Below are 16,529 nucleotides of genomic sequence, written 5' to 3'. Positions count from 1 at the left end.
GGGCAGCCAGAGATTTCCAAGATCCTCATGCTTGCCCCCTCCCTCTCTCTCTCTCTCTTAGCCAGGCCTACCTCACAGGGGTTGTTGTGCGGAAGAAGGGAAGGAGAGCCATAAATCGAAGGCAAAAAGCACAATCAACGATAAGAAATTTACACGGCTTTTCTCAGCCCGCAGAACCTGACTGACTGCCCCTTCATTCATTCCACGTAGGTCTCCACAGCCCTGGTAGCAAAACATTAAGGAACCCATGACATTCTTTCAGCCCGCCCAGAGCATCAGCATGTGGAACTCCTTGCCACGGGATGCTGGCCCAGGCCGAGGGCCCGTTGGCGAGGGAGAGCTTTCCCTGAGAGAGAACCTTTGCTCCGTTCCAGAGGCCCAAGGGGTCGGGAGAAAGAGAAAAAGGGCTTTTTTATGGAAAGACCCAGATGCTTACCATCCGTGAAAGGTTCCCACTGATAGAAACGGCCCATGAACTCCTGGTCGTTGTAGGCAGCACACTGGACGGCCCGAGGGTCTGGGTGGTCGGCTGGGCAGGGCTGCATTTGGAGGGGGCGGGTTGGGGGGGAAGGAGGACAAAGAGGAATGAGTAGATAGGGAGAAGTAGGAGAGAGATTCCTTTCTAAACAGTCTCGGTACATCTATAAATCTTACTCCCCAGGGAAGTTTATTTCAAAGTGCATGTCTTCAAAATCTTCATTTTTGGGACTACAGGTAATAATCTTTGCTTGGCTTGCTCTTACGTTCTAGGAATGACCCAAAACATTACATTTTTTTGGGGGGGGGAAGACTCCGATTCCCAGCATCCAGCGTTTTCTTCTCATTCCAGGCTCACCTTTGGCTGCAAACGGGCCAGGCCACAACGGCCACCCCCTCGGCCAGTGTCTGGCATGGGCTGAAAGGGGCCTTTTCTAAGCCCGCCCAGCCTCTCCGGCAGCCTGCTGATCCGTGCCAGACAAGCCACGGCGGAAAGCGATCCCCGGAGGTGAAGAGTTCAAAAAACCATGAGGCCGTGGACGATATAATTGAGGGACTGTCGGCCTTTTCTCTCCTTCTTTTGGCTTTTATCCCAGAAAGGCTGCAAGATTTTCCTCTTCTCTCCTTTTTTTCTAAAACCATTGCGCCTTTGGAATATCGCTCTCCAGCCACCTCCATTCTGGGTGGCACAGGACTACAAGCTCCATCATCCCCCCGTGGCACAGGGCCAGGCACCCTTAATGGCCACACACAGACACAAGCACACAAGCAGGCTTTTCTCCATCCCTCTTAAGGAACATACTTATTTATTTCGGCCGCTTATGGAAATACATGATTTAATCACCTCCATCCTGAGAATATTTTTAAATAATTAAGTTATAAGAGCAACCAACAGGTAGATGCCGATAAATCGGAACCATCTCCAAGAGAGAGAATTACTCGGAATCCAGAGAGAGAGGAGAAATAGAAGGGGTTCGGGTGAGACCTGGCAAATACCGGTTGGAGTTTCTGGTTATCGGACCTGAGAAGTAACCAAGGACGAGGAGCCCCGACCGTTCGTCCAAGAGTGACTTTTTCCGGGCCAGGGTGGCGCACCAAGAAGGCTGTATTCCGAAGGCAACCCAACGAGTGGGAACCAAGTGAATTGACTGGAGTAAGAAGTAGCCCTTTTCTGAGGTTATACTTTTAAAGATCATTTTGGGAGGTATTTCTGGAGGAATTAATCAAATCATTCCCGTGCCATTCTCTTATTGTAAAACATTTGGACCCAAGAAAAGGAACTGAAAAGTAACAAGCAATGTGACAAGTTATTCTTTAAACATGGGGGGAGGGGGAGCAGGAAATTACGTGGTCCCTGCCACTAGAAATGACAGGCATGCGTTTTCCTTTTTACAAGGAAGGGAGCGTTTTCACTTACCTCCTGCCTGCAGGCCTTGAACTGCTTGCTTTCCCCCTCGCAGTGGAAGGTCTCCGTCCCGGGATAGTAAAGGTTCCACTGGGGACCCTCGGCCCCTGCGCGCCCCCTGGCTTCGGGCGCCCCTTGCCCCCGGTGCAGCAGCCAAACGTCCGGCTCCGACGGGTGGGGGGCCACCGGTGGCTCGGCAAAGAGGCTGTGGGACTGACGGGAACCGTAGCCACCTCTGGTCCGGGGCTGGTTTTGCCTCTGGCTCCGGATCCGGGCTTGCCCCTGGGGAGGGTGGCTGGCGTGGCCCGACACAGACCTGCTCTCGGGTCGGGGGGGTGGCCGCTCTGGGGCGTCCCAGGGGCTCCTCCCGGTGGCCGGATCCTGCCGCTTGGGCGCCACGCGGTGGTCCCTCCTCAGGACCTGGTGGGTCAGGTGGAGCTCGGCCTGCCCCTGAGGAGGGGGCCCGCTTGGTGGGGGCGTCCGCGGAAGGGAGGAAACTCCTCCGGTTGCTACAGAACCCCTTTCTTGGGCTCCTTCACCCCCAGACGGGCCTGGGCTGACCGCCGACCTCTCAGGAAGGGGCTCCTCGGTGGACCTCGCTTCTGCTGGGTCTCCTCTCTTCAGGCTGCCTCCGTGGCCACTGGCGTGGTGGCCCTGCCCCAAACTGCCCTCCCTCCCTCCTTCCACACCCACGTGGGTCTGAGCAGCACCCTCCGCTAGCCGAGGCTGCCCGGGCTTGTCGTGGGCCCCCAGATCGAGCCCGGAGGTCAGCGGGTCCTTTTCCCAGATCCTGGCGGCTTCCTCGTGAGAAGAAGAGCGGGTGACTTTGCGCCGGGCCTTCTTGGATGGATGGCGAGGAGGAGGAGGAGGAGGAGGAGGAAGGGCCGAGAGATGTCCAGCGTGGTCTCCAGAGTCCCTCTTTGAGCGAGAGGCTGCCCCCTCGGGGGGGTCTTTGTGGAGGGGCAGCGCAAACGGCACCTTCCCGTATCCGTATTTGCCGGGCTTGATCGTCTCCCGAACCCGAGACCTGGAACGCACAAGGTTTTAAAAGGTGAGTTTCAAGTAGAACCTCGGCCAAACTTTGCCCCCCCCAGCTCCCCCCGCCCAGCCCAGAATGAATCCAAGAAGCTGCTTTCAACCGAGTCCGGCTTGCGGCTCCTCCGGCCAGGGCAGGGTCGCCTCCGAGCCTGACCCTCAGCCCCCTGGGGGGGGTCCCCCCTCCCGGGCCCAATCCTGATAAGCTTCCCAGACCAGACCAGGCCAAGCCCCTTCGGCCCAAGGGCGCTGGGGGTCAGCCCCCAAGGGGGATCCCGGGGCTTACCGCTGGGCCGCCTGCGGATCATCCAGGGTCAGAGGGGCTCCTCCACCGTCGTGGCGGGTGGGCCGGTCAGGGCTCAGGCCAGCCCGGGGGTGGTCCTGCCTCAGCGGCTTGAACAAGGGGAGAGAACCCCGGTGTCTCGGAGGCATGGCGCTGGCGCTGTGGGGCGGCCTGGGAGGTGATGCATGCCCAGGGAATTCCTGCCCTCCGCGGGGCCGCGGCGGTCGGGCGGCCTCATGGAAAGGGGCCGGGTCTCTCCGGCGGCCGGGATGGGGGGCGCCCAGGATCTGCGAGGGGGCCAGTGGCGGCAGCGGCGGTGGTGGTTCCCCGGCGGGGAGGCCCTGGTGTCGCGTGTGGCGCTGGGCGGAGGTGCCGTAGGAGGCGCGAGGCGGCTGGGCCTGGCGGTGGAGAGGGAGGACAGCGGGTCCCCCGGGGAAGGACAGGGCCGGGCCGGCGCCCCCCTCGGGGTGGAGCGGGAAGGTTGGGTGGCCCCGATCCCTCTGGCGGGGGAGCTGCGGAGGAGGCCCGCGTTGCGGAGCGGCTCCTGTCCGCTGGGGCCAGGGGTCGGGCCCATAGGGGGACCGGCAGGCCCGCGTCCTTTCCGAGACCCCGAGGCCGCACGGCTGAGAACAAGCCGACCAAGCCGACCAGGGGCTCCAGAGCCCGGCCACTCGGCTCCCGGCGCCCTCTTCTTCCGTGGCCTGCCGTGGCGGCCTCCTGCGTGGGACCTGCAGGACAAGAGAGAGGGGAAACGTGGACCCTGTTTCCCCCTTTTCGAAAAGCGAGGGGGAAAACAAGCAGGTTGACTCTCTCGTTTAAACAGGGCAACCCAGCAAGAGGGCAGTGAAAGCCAATCACAAAATGCAATCCAATTAGAAAAGGACAACTGTGTTATAAAAAGGAAATGGGCTAGAAAGAGAAGCAAGAAACAATTCACAAAGGACACCCCTGGCCAAACAAGGCCTTCTCTGTACTGCTCTTTTACACCAATACAGATGGGCTCCCAAACCCCCCCACCCCGAGAATGCTTTCGTATGCAAATTGCCCTCATTTACATATCACAGCTTCACTTCTCCCATCGCCCGATGTAAAGAGGGTGAGATGCAGGGCCCTGTTTTTCTCCCCTCCCTGCCCTTAGTTCCTCCTGGTTGCAAACTGTAGGAGCTGCAGGTCTACCGGGCTGTTGTCCCAGGTGAGTCTTAAGGACTAGAAACTTAGAATCCTTTTGATTCCCTGGACAGTCAATTCCTGGCTCTTCCCAAATATTTCTTTCCCTTGTGACCTGGTTGGAAACGGCCCCCGTTTCTTCCCCTTTCCGTCTGAAAACCAGAGCAGACAAAGTACTTTTTTTTTTTTTTACTACGACTCCCAGAATCCCCTGATGCTGAAATCTGTAGTCCAGAAAAGCTAATTTTCCCAAGTTCTGGCATTCCCACTAACCCTCATCTTCTAAGGACGGGCTTAGATCATGTGCTTTTGTGTCAAGTTTGAATGGTTAAAAAGCAAAATAATGAATGGTTAAAAAGCAAAATAAATCCATAAATTCACAAGCTGCTTCGCAGGTTGGCTGCACGGACAAGTAACTTTACTAGGGAAATTACTGAAGGAAGATGATTATTCCCACCAGAGCGAGGAAATACTTCTGACCTCTGGTTGAACAAATTCCTTATGGCAATCCCAAATGCCATTATCACCAGAAGGGCTTGGTTTTTATTAGCGATGCAACACCCAAAGCTTGGTCTTCCAGAGGCGACTTCAACGAAATTACTCCAACGAAATTACAGAATCCAATGCCGAGAAAATTAAGAACAGCTGCTTGGTGGTCCCTGGGTCAAAATGACGTTTGCTCCCCAGCCACTCCGGGGCTAATAAGTGTGTTTGACCTTAAGAAAGATCCTTAAGGAAAAAGTTTGTTTTTTTCACACCATCTGGAGAAGAGCGACTTCTAGGGAAAATTGTTCCCTTTTTGTTCCATAAAACATGCTCGAGAAACAGGATTACAGGTGTCCATACCTCGAAAGATTTAGCGACAGACAACAATTTTTATATTAGGTACCAAACTGAGGATCCTGAAACTTTCCACTTTCATTATTTAAAAGTATTACACTTAAAAAAGTTTCTAGATCTCATTGACTGTAAAAGGAGATTGGGGGGGAAAAGGGGGGGAGCTTGATGGCATCTCAGAAGGGCATCTCAGAAGGCAGAAAGAGAGAGGTGGCTGGATCATGAACAGCAGTCTGCATATGCATCAGAGCAAGTATGGAAGATAGACTGCCTTTAATCCAGGAGGCTTTATTAAACCTCCTTGCTAATTTATAGCCACTGGATAGAAAGCAGGGAGACACAGACCTCTTCAGTTGCTACTTCTCTCATCTGGTACTTTTTAAGTGTCTCGTGTTATTATTTCAAATGCTGCCTCCCCCCCCCCCCATGCTTAATTCACTGCTTAAGATGGACAGTAAACATCAAAGCTCTTAGAGAAGGAAAACACAGAATATTTATCTCAAGTCGGGTTTTCTCTAAAGAAAGTTCTTAGAGAACAAAGCCCTTTTAGGGGCAGAAAGTGACAGAGAATCAGAATTATAGGATATACATTACTGTATATCTCATATAAATAGTCTATGAACCAGAAATAATATTGTTTGGACTTTTTAAAGATACAGTTAATCTGTAGGATAAAGGCTTGGTCAGAAAGCTTCTCCTTGCTGCCAAAATAACGCCAAAATGTTTCATGATCAGGCCTGCAGAAAGAACAGGACGTAAGAAAAATAAGTCCCAGCCCTTCATGCACGTATGTTTCTATATAAAGAAATGCTCACACGTATGCGGCCAAAGGTAAAACGGGAACAAGACTTTTGAAAACTGGCTTCCTCTCCATTTCTGAACACAAGTTAGTGTGCTAGTTTTGTTAACTGCTTGCTTGTTTTAATGCTTTTTCATCTGCAAAGGGCCTTCAGAGACACGGCGTAGGAGGTGTTTAATACCGAATAAGAAACAAACTCTCTTTTCAGACTTTGGCATTAGAGCGGGGGTCCTTCCTCACACCTCTGCCACAACGGAGTTGTCCATTTAAGTCCAAAGGAGAACGGGGGCTGGGGGGTGGCTGGAAACATGGCCTACGTACGGAGCTCCAAAGTGACAAGAGCTTTCTATCCACACTCTGAATGGGTCTCAAGGTTCTAGTCCTCACTGACAAAACTCTCAACTCATTCCTTCTGCTCTTCCAGGCGACACATGTATTTTGCAGCTGTTAATCTCTGAGGCAGACGTCTTGCGACCTGCACTTATAAGAACACAGAGGCCCATGTCTTTGCACCCCTCCGACTACAATACCCCTTCTCCCCTAGACACCTCTGGGCAAGGCAGTTCCTTGATGGTAGGTGGCCGCCCAGCCTCCTCACCCTGGGGAGGATTCCGTGATCCGGTTTCATCAGACAAGAAACACAGATCTTATTTCCTTGCTCCCACTTAAGATGATGATGGGCTAGGACTGGGCCCCGATTCAGAGAGACCACAGGCACCGTCCTCCTCCTCAAAGGACAGGCTCCCCAAAAGCTTCTGGGGTGCAGTTTGGAAAAGACTTCAGCAAAGCAAACAAGCCGGGCACCTCAGCAAGTCTTGCATTAGTTAAAAAAACACAACACAACACACACATATACACTCCAGACCTTTTGTTTTCTGGCTTTGTCATCCCCTGGTTGCAGAGTGACTCACCTTCTCGGTGGCCTGGCCGAGGCAGGCTGCCATGACGGAAAGAGTCACACAGAAGCCAGCCAAGGAAAACCTGGAAGGGGGGGAAAAAACAACAGGACACTGGGATCTCCTGGTCAAGGTTAGCGGCGCTGCGGTGGCTCCAGGCAAAGCAGGAAGACGGAGGAGCCCAACACCCGGGGGGGGGGGGCTGGGAAGCCTCTCTCCTTTCCTGGAAAGAAAGGAGACCAGTGCGATCTGGAAACGCCGCAATTACTACGTCCTCCCGCCAGTAACTCCTAGAATAGTGGCGGAGAACCCCACCGGAAGACATGAGGACTAGAAACCTGGCTTCATTTGCAACAAGCAACGAAGATGTTCGAGGGCCAGATGTGGGAAGGACATTTTTGCACCTCCACTGAAGAGTGCCCTTATCTCTGTTTATGCCTAAACGAGGCCCTTTAATGGATGAAGGGATCATCTATAATGCAATAGCAAAGAGTGTCAATCATTTTTTTTTGGATGAGGGGGGTGGGTAGGAGCCCCCATCCAAGACCAAGAAAGCCCTCCTCTCTGTCGCTTGGCCGCCCTAACATTTTGGGCATCGCCTGCAGCAGGGCCCTCAGATTTCGATCCAGCAAGCGACCACGCAGCCCCTGCTCCACAGACCAGTCTGGAGGGAGAAAGAGTCGGGCCTGGGTGCGATTCACGGACTGTACTTACATGGCTGGCCGGTGAGCCCCTCGCTCCTGCCCAAAGGGCCCCCCTCCAGGGCTAAGCCAAGGACCGATTCCAGCAGAAAATCCACCCCCCCACCCAGGGCAGGACGGCAAGGATCCCGCCAGCCTTCGGGTGCCCGGGGCGAGCGACCGGCAGCGGCCCACCCACCCCATCACGCCCAAAACCCGCGGCCGCCTTGTGGGAGGGGAAGCGTCGGTGCGGAAAAGGAAACATGGACATGTCCTCACACGCTGGAGTTGGCAGCGCCGGCCACCCCACCCCTCCGTCGGCTCCTTGCCTTCTGGAGCCCTCGCACTCCATCTCCTATGTGCCACAAGACTTGACTACAACTCTTATCGGCCGTTTCAAGAAGCATGAAATTTGGTGTTCCACCTATTTTCATGATGTTTTTGAAGACGGGTTCTCTCCCAAGCAGGGAATGAAAAGGGAATTCTAGGTATGCCTTCCTTTTAAACTTCAGAAACCTTCAAGGCTCCTTTTTAATTTCCTTTTCTTTCCTTTTTTCCATTTCCCCAGAGATACAAAAGCTGCCCCCCTCCCGTTTCCCCTCCTTGCAGCCCTTCCATCGCACACCATGGCCTCTTCCAATAGCAACGGGCATGAAATGCCTCATACTTTCTCCCGAGGTGACTCATCTCGGCTGGATTTCTCGACTCCCCCTCACCGTCCAGGGCAGGGAGAGAGTCGGCAGCCCACGGAAGAGGGAGAGCAGCAGCAAAAGGGAGGGCCAGGGGCCAACGCCGGCCCACCGGAGCCACCAGAGCCGAGCCACGGATCCTTGGGCGACCAGAAGCCAGCTTGCTCCGCAGCCCGGCCTCACCAGGGCATAAGGGGGGGGCCACTGTTTCGCCCCTGCTCCCTCCAGGAGACCAAATTCGTGCGCGCTCAAGATGCCAGACAGAGAGCAGGTGTGTCGAAGGCGGTGGAGGTGAGTCACACCGGCAGGCAGCTGTGGAATCTACTTCCTGGGGGAAAGGAGGGGACACAGCTGGAATGGAGATAATCCGGCTGCTTTCCTACAGAGAAGCCTGTGCTGCCGAGAGGGCTGGTAGAGGGAGAGCCGGCCCGGCCACAAGGCCCAGGGAAACAGCTGCCTCAGGCGGCAGACATGGGGGGTGGCAATCACAGTCCCCCCCTTCCTGTGATTGTCCATTTGGGGTCCCCCTTTCAGCTCCGTCGTTGTGATACCAGTGCGTGCCCTCAGGGCACACCAGCTACGACATCTCCGTCTTTCTTGTTCCACGCATCAATTCAGGGATGCGGGAAAAACTCTCCCGCCTTTGAGTTCAATGGTAGCAAGAAGGAGAAGGTGGAACTCCCTGCCACAAGATGTGACGTGAGTCTTTAAGGTCTCAATTAGCCCCTGAGGGAGAATCCAATCTTTTTTTTTCCCTTTGGTCGGATTAGCTTTCCCTCAGCCAGCCATCATCCTCTCCCTAATGGTTCCCTAAACATCCCCAGGAACGGTTCCCCTCCCCCGTCCCCTTTCAGAAACTGTCCACCTGTGGGGTGGGAGACCAGAGGTGGCTTCCCGAGGTGGCCCTTCGGCCCCTGAGTGTGAGAAACAGAGGAGCCAAACACCACGGAGAGCCCATGGAGAAACCACCCCGGTCAGCTGAGAAATGGGAAATGTACGCTTGTTTGCGTGTTACCAAAGTTGGCGCTAGCTTTGCAGATTTAAGTCACAACTCCATTTCTTGAGCCCAGATTTATTGCAGGGGAGCAAGAGAGGAGGGGCTGAGAAAAAGGCAGCTCTCCAGATGTTATCGGACTACACCTCCCATCAGCCACATCCACTGGTGAGGAATACTGAGAGTTGAAGTCCAACCACACCCAGAAAGGTGCACCTTTTTCCCCGAACTGATGCGTTTGGTTAAAATCTTATCAGCAGCACCTCTAGGTGTAACACAACGGGCACAAATCTCATCGGCCAATTGCCACAAATTAAGTAGTCAGCGTAGGTATCGGCTGCCATGCGCCAGTCCGACATCTTGGCCCACGAGAGTGGATGCCTGCGCTGACATCTGCCCTCACGGCAGTCCCCCAGTGAGATTTAGGCCGACTCTGTTGTGTACAGCATAAAAAAATAATAATAATCGGTAAGATTTTGGCCATTGAAACTCAAGCAGGAACGAGCCCTTTCTGAGGGTTCCCAGAACGGCATCTGTAACTAATTCCTTTTCCAAAAGATGTTAGCGCATCAAAGGAATCAAATACCCCACCAGCTGAGATCTGTTCCCATACAGAGTTTCAGCCTTCCGCCTGCCCCCAACCCACATAAGATGAAGGTTCTGATAGAGAGAAAAATAAACACTTTTTCTTCCACTTTCCCTGAACTCAGAGCTCCTTTTTTGCTTTGTTTTTTGATGTGACTTATAGCTCATGCTCCTTGTCTTTTCTGACTGCAAATGGCCAGAGATGTTTTTATGGTTGTTATCATTAGCTCGGGAGGCCTGATGTGGTTCAGATGCTGGAATACAAGAAAATAAATCCAACCAAGGAAGCGAGAAGGGGTCCGGCTGTCCAGCGTTGAAGCCTCCGAAGACCGAGGTCTGAAGGACAGGAAGGGGGACGGACCTTTGCTGGATATTATGGATCTCAGCCATGTGGGACAGGCGTCTCGAAGGCAGGAGGGCATTAAAAAAAATCTCCCCAGAGGGAAGCGAAATCTTGCTCAAGGCTGCCAGGCAGAGAGCTGAACCGTTTCTAGAAGCCTCCAGTGATCCCTAAGATCAACGTTTTAGAAGGTTTCCAGAGGTTCTAGGAAATGCAGGAAATAGCCAGCCGACAGGATCACAGCCTTCAAAATCTGGATTTCCCCACCTCAGGACACTCTTTTTTTAAAAATGCTTTAAACCCCAGTAGAAACTTGGGAGGGTTTAACCTCAGAGGGGCACCTTCTGTATCCTGGAGACCCCTCTCAGGATGAGTCCCGATCGCTTAATGAGACCGGCGCTGAGCGACCCTGCAGAAGACGCCCGCCGACGTCTCCCATGTTATACAGGTTAATGGCGCTTCTCATTGGGTTTGCGGCTCAGGTTCAACTGGGCTGGCTTGCCTCTGAGGGCATCCCCGCCACAATTCAGATCTGGAGGGCGAGCAAAAATGAGGGAACCCGAGGAGGTGGGCCAGGCAGGCCTCTCCCCTGCCTCTCCCCTCGTCTGCGATCTGTGCCCTCCAGCGGAAGGTTTGCAAGCGGACTTTTTTCAGACAAAGGAAATCAAGAAATTCCAACCTGCACCTGGCCTGCCTTTAGAGGGGGGGGAGAAAGATCTCTTTGTGACCCAGCCGAGCTCTTTATTTTTTCCCTCACCCCGACCCACCACCCCATTTCAATGCTTGGAAGCCAGAAAACCTTTTAACCCCCTTGATCTCAAACAAAGGAAACATGAAAACAGCACGGGGGGGGGGGGGGGGGGGAGGGGGCATGGTTCCCGTCCTCACACGATGGCAAGGACAAAACCTTGGAGACGGGGGGGGGGGTGGCGAGTCGTTCCTGGCCTCTGCTTCGAAGAAGCACCGAGCAAGCCAAGAGCTGGTTTTATTGGGATTGTTGAGCAGGAACACAAGAAGGGGGGGAAACGATGACCTTATTCCCAGGGTACTGAAAACAGCGGAGAGGAAGGAAGGAAGGATGGACAGAAAGAAAGAAAGAAAGAAAGAGTACATTCACGATTTTATTCGAAGCTCTCAGAAGCAAAAACTAACACTTGAGGGTGGCTTTTTTGCCTTGATCGTGGTTAGAGTATTCTGTATTAGGTTAAGCTACGGTGGTTTGAAACAGGTTTGCAAACCATGTTTTGTGTCAGCCAAAGCCAAGGAAGAGATCAGATAAACCATGGTTTGCACTAACCACAATTTAGATTCCTAATCATGATTTTATGTTCCAGGCACAAAGACTGTAGTTGGCAAATTAACCCGGCCTTCTGCAAGCCAGTGTCCTCCAGATTACAACACCCATCAGCATAGAATGATGGAAGCAGTAAATAAAAAAAAACCCAGAAACCACCAAATTGCCTACCTTTGATAGATGTGTTGACAGGCATGAAAACTACAGGCTTCATGCTTGGAAAAACTACTTTCTCAGACAGGCTGGGGGATAATGGGAGTTGTAGTCTAATGCAATCTCACCTCTTAGCCATGCATATGTGCCAGGAGCCCACCATCAATAACAAATGAAAGAAAATTGCATACCTGCCAGTCCAGCCTCGGTTTACCACAGCCATAGCTTTTCAGTTGACACCTTTTGTTTTAAAATATGGCAACTCTGCTCCTCACAGCCTCAGTTAGTGGTGGGCCAGTCCATGGTGGCTGTGGGGTCCCTTGTTCCTGGGGGCCGACCCCCAGCTCAATGCTCTTTTCAGCTCCCTAAAAGGACATTAAAAACAAAATAAACATCGGTATAGCATCAACACTCTAAAGCAGCCCTGGAAGGATGTATTTCTTCCCCCTGCCATCTTTCAATATTGACTTTCGGAAATAGGGCTATAAAAGGAGAGCGGATGGGTGCCCGCCCGGCACCTCTCTGTTAAAACCTTTCTGAGCATTTTCTGAACTTTTAACCCACTGCTGACCTTCCAAAAGTAATTGGGGGGGGGGAAGGGGGCTCCCTGGCGCTGCTTATCTGGTGACTCACCATTCCTCATTTAGTGCTTCAGGGTTGGGGTGGGAAGGAAAAAAGGAAATTAAGAAACGGGTTCATAAAACTGAGAGGTGCTCCTGGGGAAGGACCTTGGCCTTTCCGAGCCATCGAGCGGGGTGGGGGGGCTGCGGCAGTGGCGGGGGGGGCTCACAATTGCCTTAGGGAGCCCTCTTTTACATCTGGAAGAAAGAAAAGAAAGGACAGGAAAGATAGAAAGAAAGAAAAACCCAACTTCTGAATCCGAACAAATTCAGAACTAAGCAGAGAAGGCTGCTCAACTTCAGCGGAGCGAAAGCACCACTTTTTTGCCATTCGGCCTCAGGCAGCAAGAAGTCTGAGGACAGCCCAGGTGGCAGGGTTGTGATCCTGCTCCTCTCTGCCTTTCTCCTCACCCCTCGCTCATACTTGCTGCCTTTCTACAAGCATCGCCGCCAGGAGAAAGAAAGAACCGGGGAGGGGGGGCTGAAGAGAGAGGGACCCCCCCCCGAGAGGAGTCCAGGACAGCCCAAAGGCCTGAGGGTTGCCATGGGGAAGGGAAAGGTCCCCCGAAACATCCCTCCGGGTTTTCACTGGGTTGCCATGGATTCGCACAAGGATCCTCACCTCGGCAAAGGTTGGGGGGGGGGCTCCTCTCACTCCTTTTGTTTACCCGACCCTCACCGAATCTGGCCTTGGGTATTTTTATCCCCGCTGGGAACGATCCTAACCTTTTGTGACGGGGCACCGGATCAGAGGGACAGTCCAAATATATCCCACTACATTCCCCCTTTTATCTTTCCACATCATGGGGGGGACGGGGCGGGGTGTTTTTGTGTGTGTGTGTGTGTGTGTGTGTGTGTGTGTGTGTGTGTGTGTGTGTGTGTGTGTGTGTGTGTGTGTGTGTGTGTGTGTGTGTGTGTGTGTGTGTGTGTGTGTGTGTGTGTGTGTGTGTGTGTGTGTGTGTGTGTGTGTGTGTGTGTGTGTGTGTGTGTGTGTGTGTTGGAGGGGGTGAAACAGGGTGACAATATCAGGAATAGCATCCTTGGCACACAGACATGCGGGAAAGGTCGACCGTTGGCAGAATCAAAACCTGGCCCAGCAGTCCTTCTTTGGCCCAAGACGGGCAACGCCATCGGCCGGCCGGCAGACTCTTGAGGGACGGGCCGATACTCGATGCCCTTCACCATCGCAAGAACTGGGGGGAAAGTGTGTTTGTCTGGTGAGCCATGGCGTTTTGGACGCCACCAAGGGCCCTTCCAGATGAAACACTGAACCTCCTCCCGGTGGATTTTGCCTGGTTGAACATTTCCAAAGACTCATTTCAAAAATAATAAGAATACTCCTTTCTCTTCCCCCCCCCCCATGAATAATAAGTAGGTTTTTGGCTCTCCTGCTGCATTTTGAGTGGTCTCTGCAGCCTGAGAAACTTCTGGGACCTGAAAAATGGGACTCAGACCCACCCCAGTCGGCCCTGCCAGCTCTCTGCCACCCACATAGGAAGCAGCAGCTGGCAGTGCCAGAAGTCAGCAAACTTTGGAGGGGGGGGGGTCGGTGGTAGCAGTTGGGGGGGCATGGCAGCCTTTTTTGCTCCCACAGATGGGAGATTAGCTTTAAACCGCTTTTGGAACCAGATGCCAAGAGATCTTGAAGACATGATAACATCTCTCCTGCTGAGCTAATCCTGTCAGGGGTTGAGAGGCTGCCGAAGAGGAGGAGGAGGAGGAGGAGGAGGAGGAGGAGGAGAGCAGGGCTGGCCGAAGGCAGGCGCACCAGCCGGGAAAGCAAAGGCCGGTGACGGGCGGACAGGACGGGGCGGTTTGCAAACCAGCCAGGCTGCGCCAGGGGTGGGAGGTGTTGACGGGCTCCAGGGGCCAGGAGAGATCATGGAAACCTGGGTTTTAAGGGCACAGCCGCAAAGAGAGGCCGAGGCGGAGAGGAGGCGATCATGTTCGCTTCGCCTCCAGTGGCATCCCGGGTATGTCAGCGAGAGCATCTTAAGGCTCTGAGCGCTCAGGGCTGCTCGGCGGCTGGCCAGCCCTGAGCGCCATCCGAAGCCTCTCTGAAGCGCTCGACTCCCTCCTGCTTTGAAGTTTGAGGTGGGGGGGACTTTACAGAGATCGGAGTCTTTCTTTTTTTTCCAAAGAGCAGGAGGGTCGGAACCCCACCAACCTGCTGAAAAAGTCCCCAGCCCTGCCTGGAGACGCATCCTGGCTTGGGGCCACGTCAAGCAGCTCTTAGATCAAATGGGGCTCTAGCCGCAGCCTCTGGCCCGTGCTGGCTCCATGGAGCTTCCACAGCCAAGAGCAGTCCACCCTGAAACGCTCGCTAAGGGGACAACAGCAGAAAGCCATTTTTTTTTCCTTTCCATTCCTGGAACAGCCGCCTTCACAAACAGTGCACCTGTGGCGAGAAGCAACCAATGTTGCCCTGCGGGGTAAAGAAATCTGTCAATTAAGCAACCACAAGGGAGGGTGGGGAATCTCGCTGCAACCCCTGTGCCTCAGGGGAGGCTGAAGGCAAAACGGGAGGTTGTTCAAGGGCCAACCCTGGAACCTCAAAGGGGGCACCTTGCAAGAAGGGGTTTGGCCACTGGGAGGGGGGGGGACCTTCATTCAGGCAGGCAGATTCCCTCCCAGAGCGGAAGGAAGGTTTCCCCCCCCCCCCTGCGTTCCAGGCCTGGAAGAAGGACTCACAAAGAGGACGCACAAGGCACCTCTACTGATAGGTTGGAGACAGGGAGGAAGAGAGAGGCGGGTGCGTATGTTTGTGTGTGCCTATTTTTTGGGTGCGACCGAGATGGCTCAGTGACGCATGGAAGCTGCACCAACAGACCCGCCCTGAGCACAAGGTTTTAGGATTGAACCCGGCTGGCGAAGGCTGCGTGAAGATTGCACCATGCTTACCTCTCTTAAGAAGTGAACTTTTGGCTGAAAGGGAAGGAAAATAACCATTTGTAATTGAGATAAATAATAGAAGTGGCAAGGGGGAAGAATAAGAGAAGTTTCCATCCTGAGGACTAGGTACTTGAAGCTGACTTTGCTGGTAGGAAAGGAAAAGGCCTCCAGGCTGGAGTGAGGATCTGAAGGGAGGGTGTAGGAATTATCCCTATGGAAAGGGAAGGACAAAGAATGGGCTTCTAAGCTTATCCCCAGTCTCCAAAATTTGCTTCGCAGGTAAAATCTGGGATGGTTTGAAAGGGGAGGCCGGCCAAATTACTCTCCGGGTGGTAATGAGAACCATTAGGGAGGAATCAAACCTCCAGCGCGAGAGAGAGGCAGATGTTTTCCCATTCAAAATCCACGAGACGAATCGCAGATCTTGGTCGGTCACAGGGAGCCGTCCAAGAAACTCTTTTAATAAAGAACAATGGAGAGAACAGATCGAAGCTGCCAAGGCAGCTGATACTGGAAAGACCGTTTAATTTAATTTATCTTTTTTTCTTCTCTCTCTCTCTCAAGAAAGGAAATACAGTAAAAGAAAGCAAAGAACATGGTGTCTACAAAGTAATCCACGTTTTGTGTTGCCTTTTAGCAGATCATTTCCAAAAGAAAATGAAAAGTTTGGCTGAGGTGCCAGACAGGACCTTAAGATTTCAGGGGGTTGTTAAAAAATGTTTGTGGGGGAAAGGAGCAAGTTAATTTGGGGACTAATGACTTTTGGGGACTACAGTTCCCATGGCTAGAGGCCATGCTGTCTTGGGGATGATAGAGGTTGTAGTTGAAAAGGTCACTTCTTCCAGAAAGAAAGAAAAGAAAAGAGCACAGCTTTGCTGGATGTTGGAGGAACGCTGTCCTTCTCCTGCCTTGGCTGGAGTCATTACTGTAACATTCCCCTCTTATTACTTCATTATTAACAGAAAAGAAGCAGCAGATAAAAATCTTCTCTCTGGTTGGCTTGGAAAGGCCAAAACAGAGCTGGTCCCTGGGAAATAAGACCCGGAGACCAGAGGAAAACTTAAAAGCCAAGGTTAAACACACCACGCAATTCCCTTGCCGCTGGTGAGCGAGCCAAGCTGTCCCGTTTGGCCGCATCCCGCCCTGCGTCAGCGCTGCCACCCCACCCTTCTGCGAGTCTGAGGCCAAAGGCCGGCTCCAGCACAAGCAGGCCCCCAGATGTGCTCTTCTTCCAGGGCACATGTGAACGCACCGAGTGGCGCAGCTTGCCGAGGTTAATGTTTGACTCCATGCTGTGGTCTGAGTCCTTCCCGGTCTCGGTTCTGACTTCTGTGGATGCGGTGAGGAGCCTACGGCCCTGGGGCCAAATCCGGCCCTCCCCCT

At 53.3% G+C, this 16,529-nt stretch overlaps 1 protein-coding gene across 11 annotated transcripts in view; it reads right to left on the bottom strand.

Moving 5' to 3' along the window:
• The window catches only part of ADAMTSL4 (ADAMTS like 4), a 46,096-nt gene that overhangs the window by 13,261 nt on the left and 16,306 nt on the right, over positions 1-16,529 (bottom strand). For all 11 annotated transcript variants that reach the window (XR_012082062.2, XM_072984020.2, XM_072984013.2 and 8 more), the window contains 5 exons: positions 11,826-11,999; positions 6,915-6,984; positions 3,204-3,928; positions 1,895-2,909; positions 437-539 (listed from right to left, as the gene is read on the bottom strand). Coding sequence is in view for 10 of the 11 variants with exons in the window: in XM_072984020.2 (XP_072840121.2) it covers positions 437-539; positions 1,895-2,909; positions 3,204-3,928; positions 6,915-6,984; positions 11,826-11,857 (1,945 nt within the window). In the remaining variant the exon portion in view is untranslated. The remainder of the gene's footprint in view (positions 1-436; positions 540-1,894; positions 2,910-3,203; positions 3,929-6,914; positions 6,985-11,825; positions 12,000-16,529) is intronic.

Source organism: Pogona vitticeps, chromosome 15, assembly GCF_051106095.1.
Source record: "Pogona vitticeps strain Pit_001003342236 chromosome 15, PviZW2.1, whole genome shotgun sequence".
In the NCBI taxonomy this organism is placed as follows: domain Eukaryota; kingdom Metazoa; phylum Chordata; class Lepidosauria; order Squamata; family Agamidae; genus Pogona; species Pogona vitticeps.
This window is presented reverse-complemented; position numbering and strand designations above follow the sequence as displayed.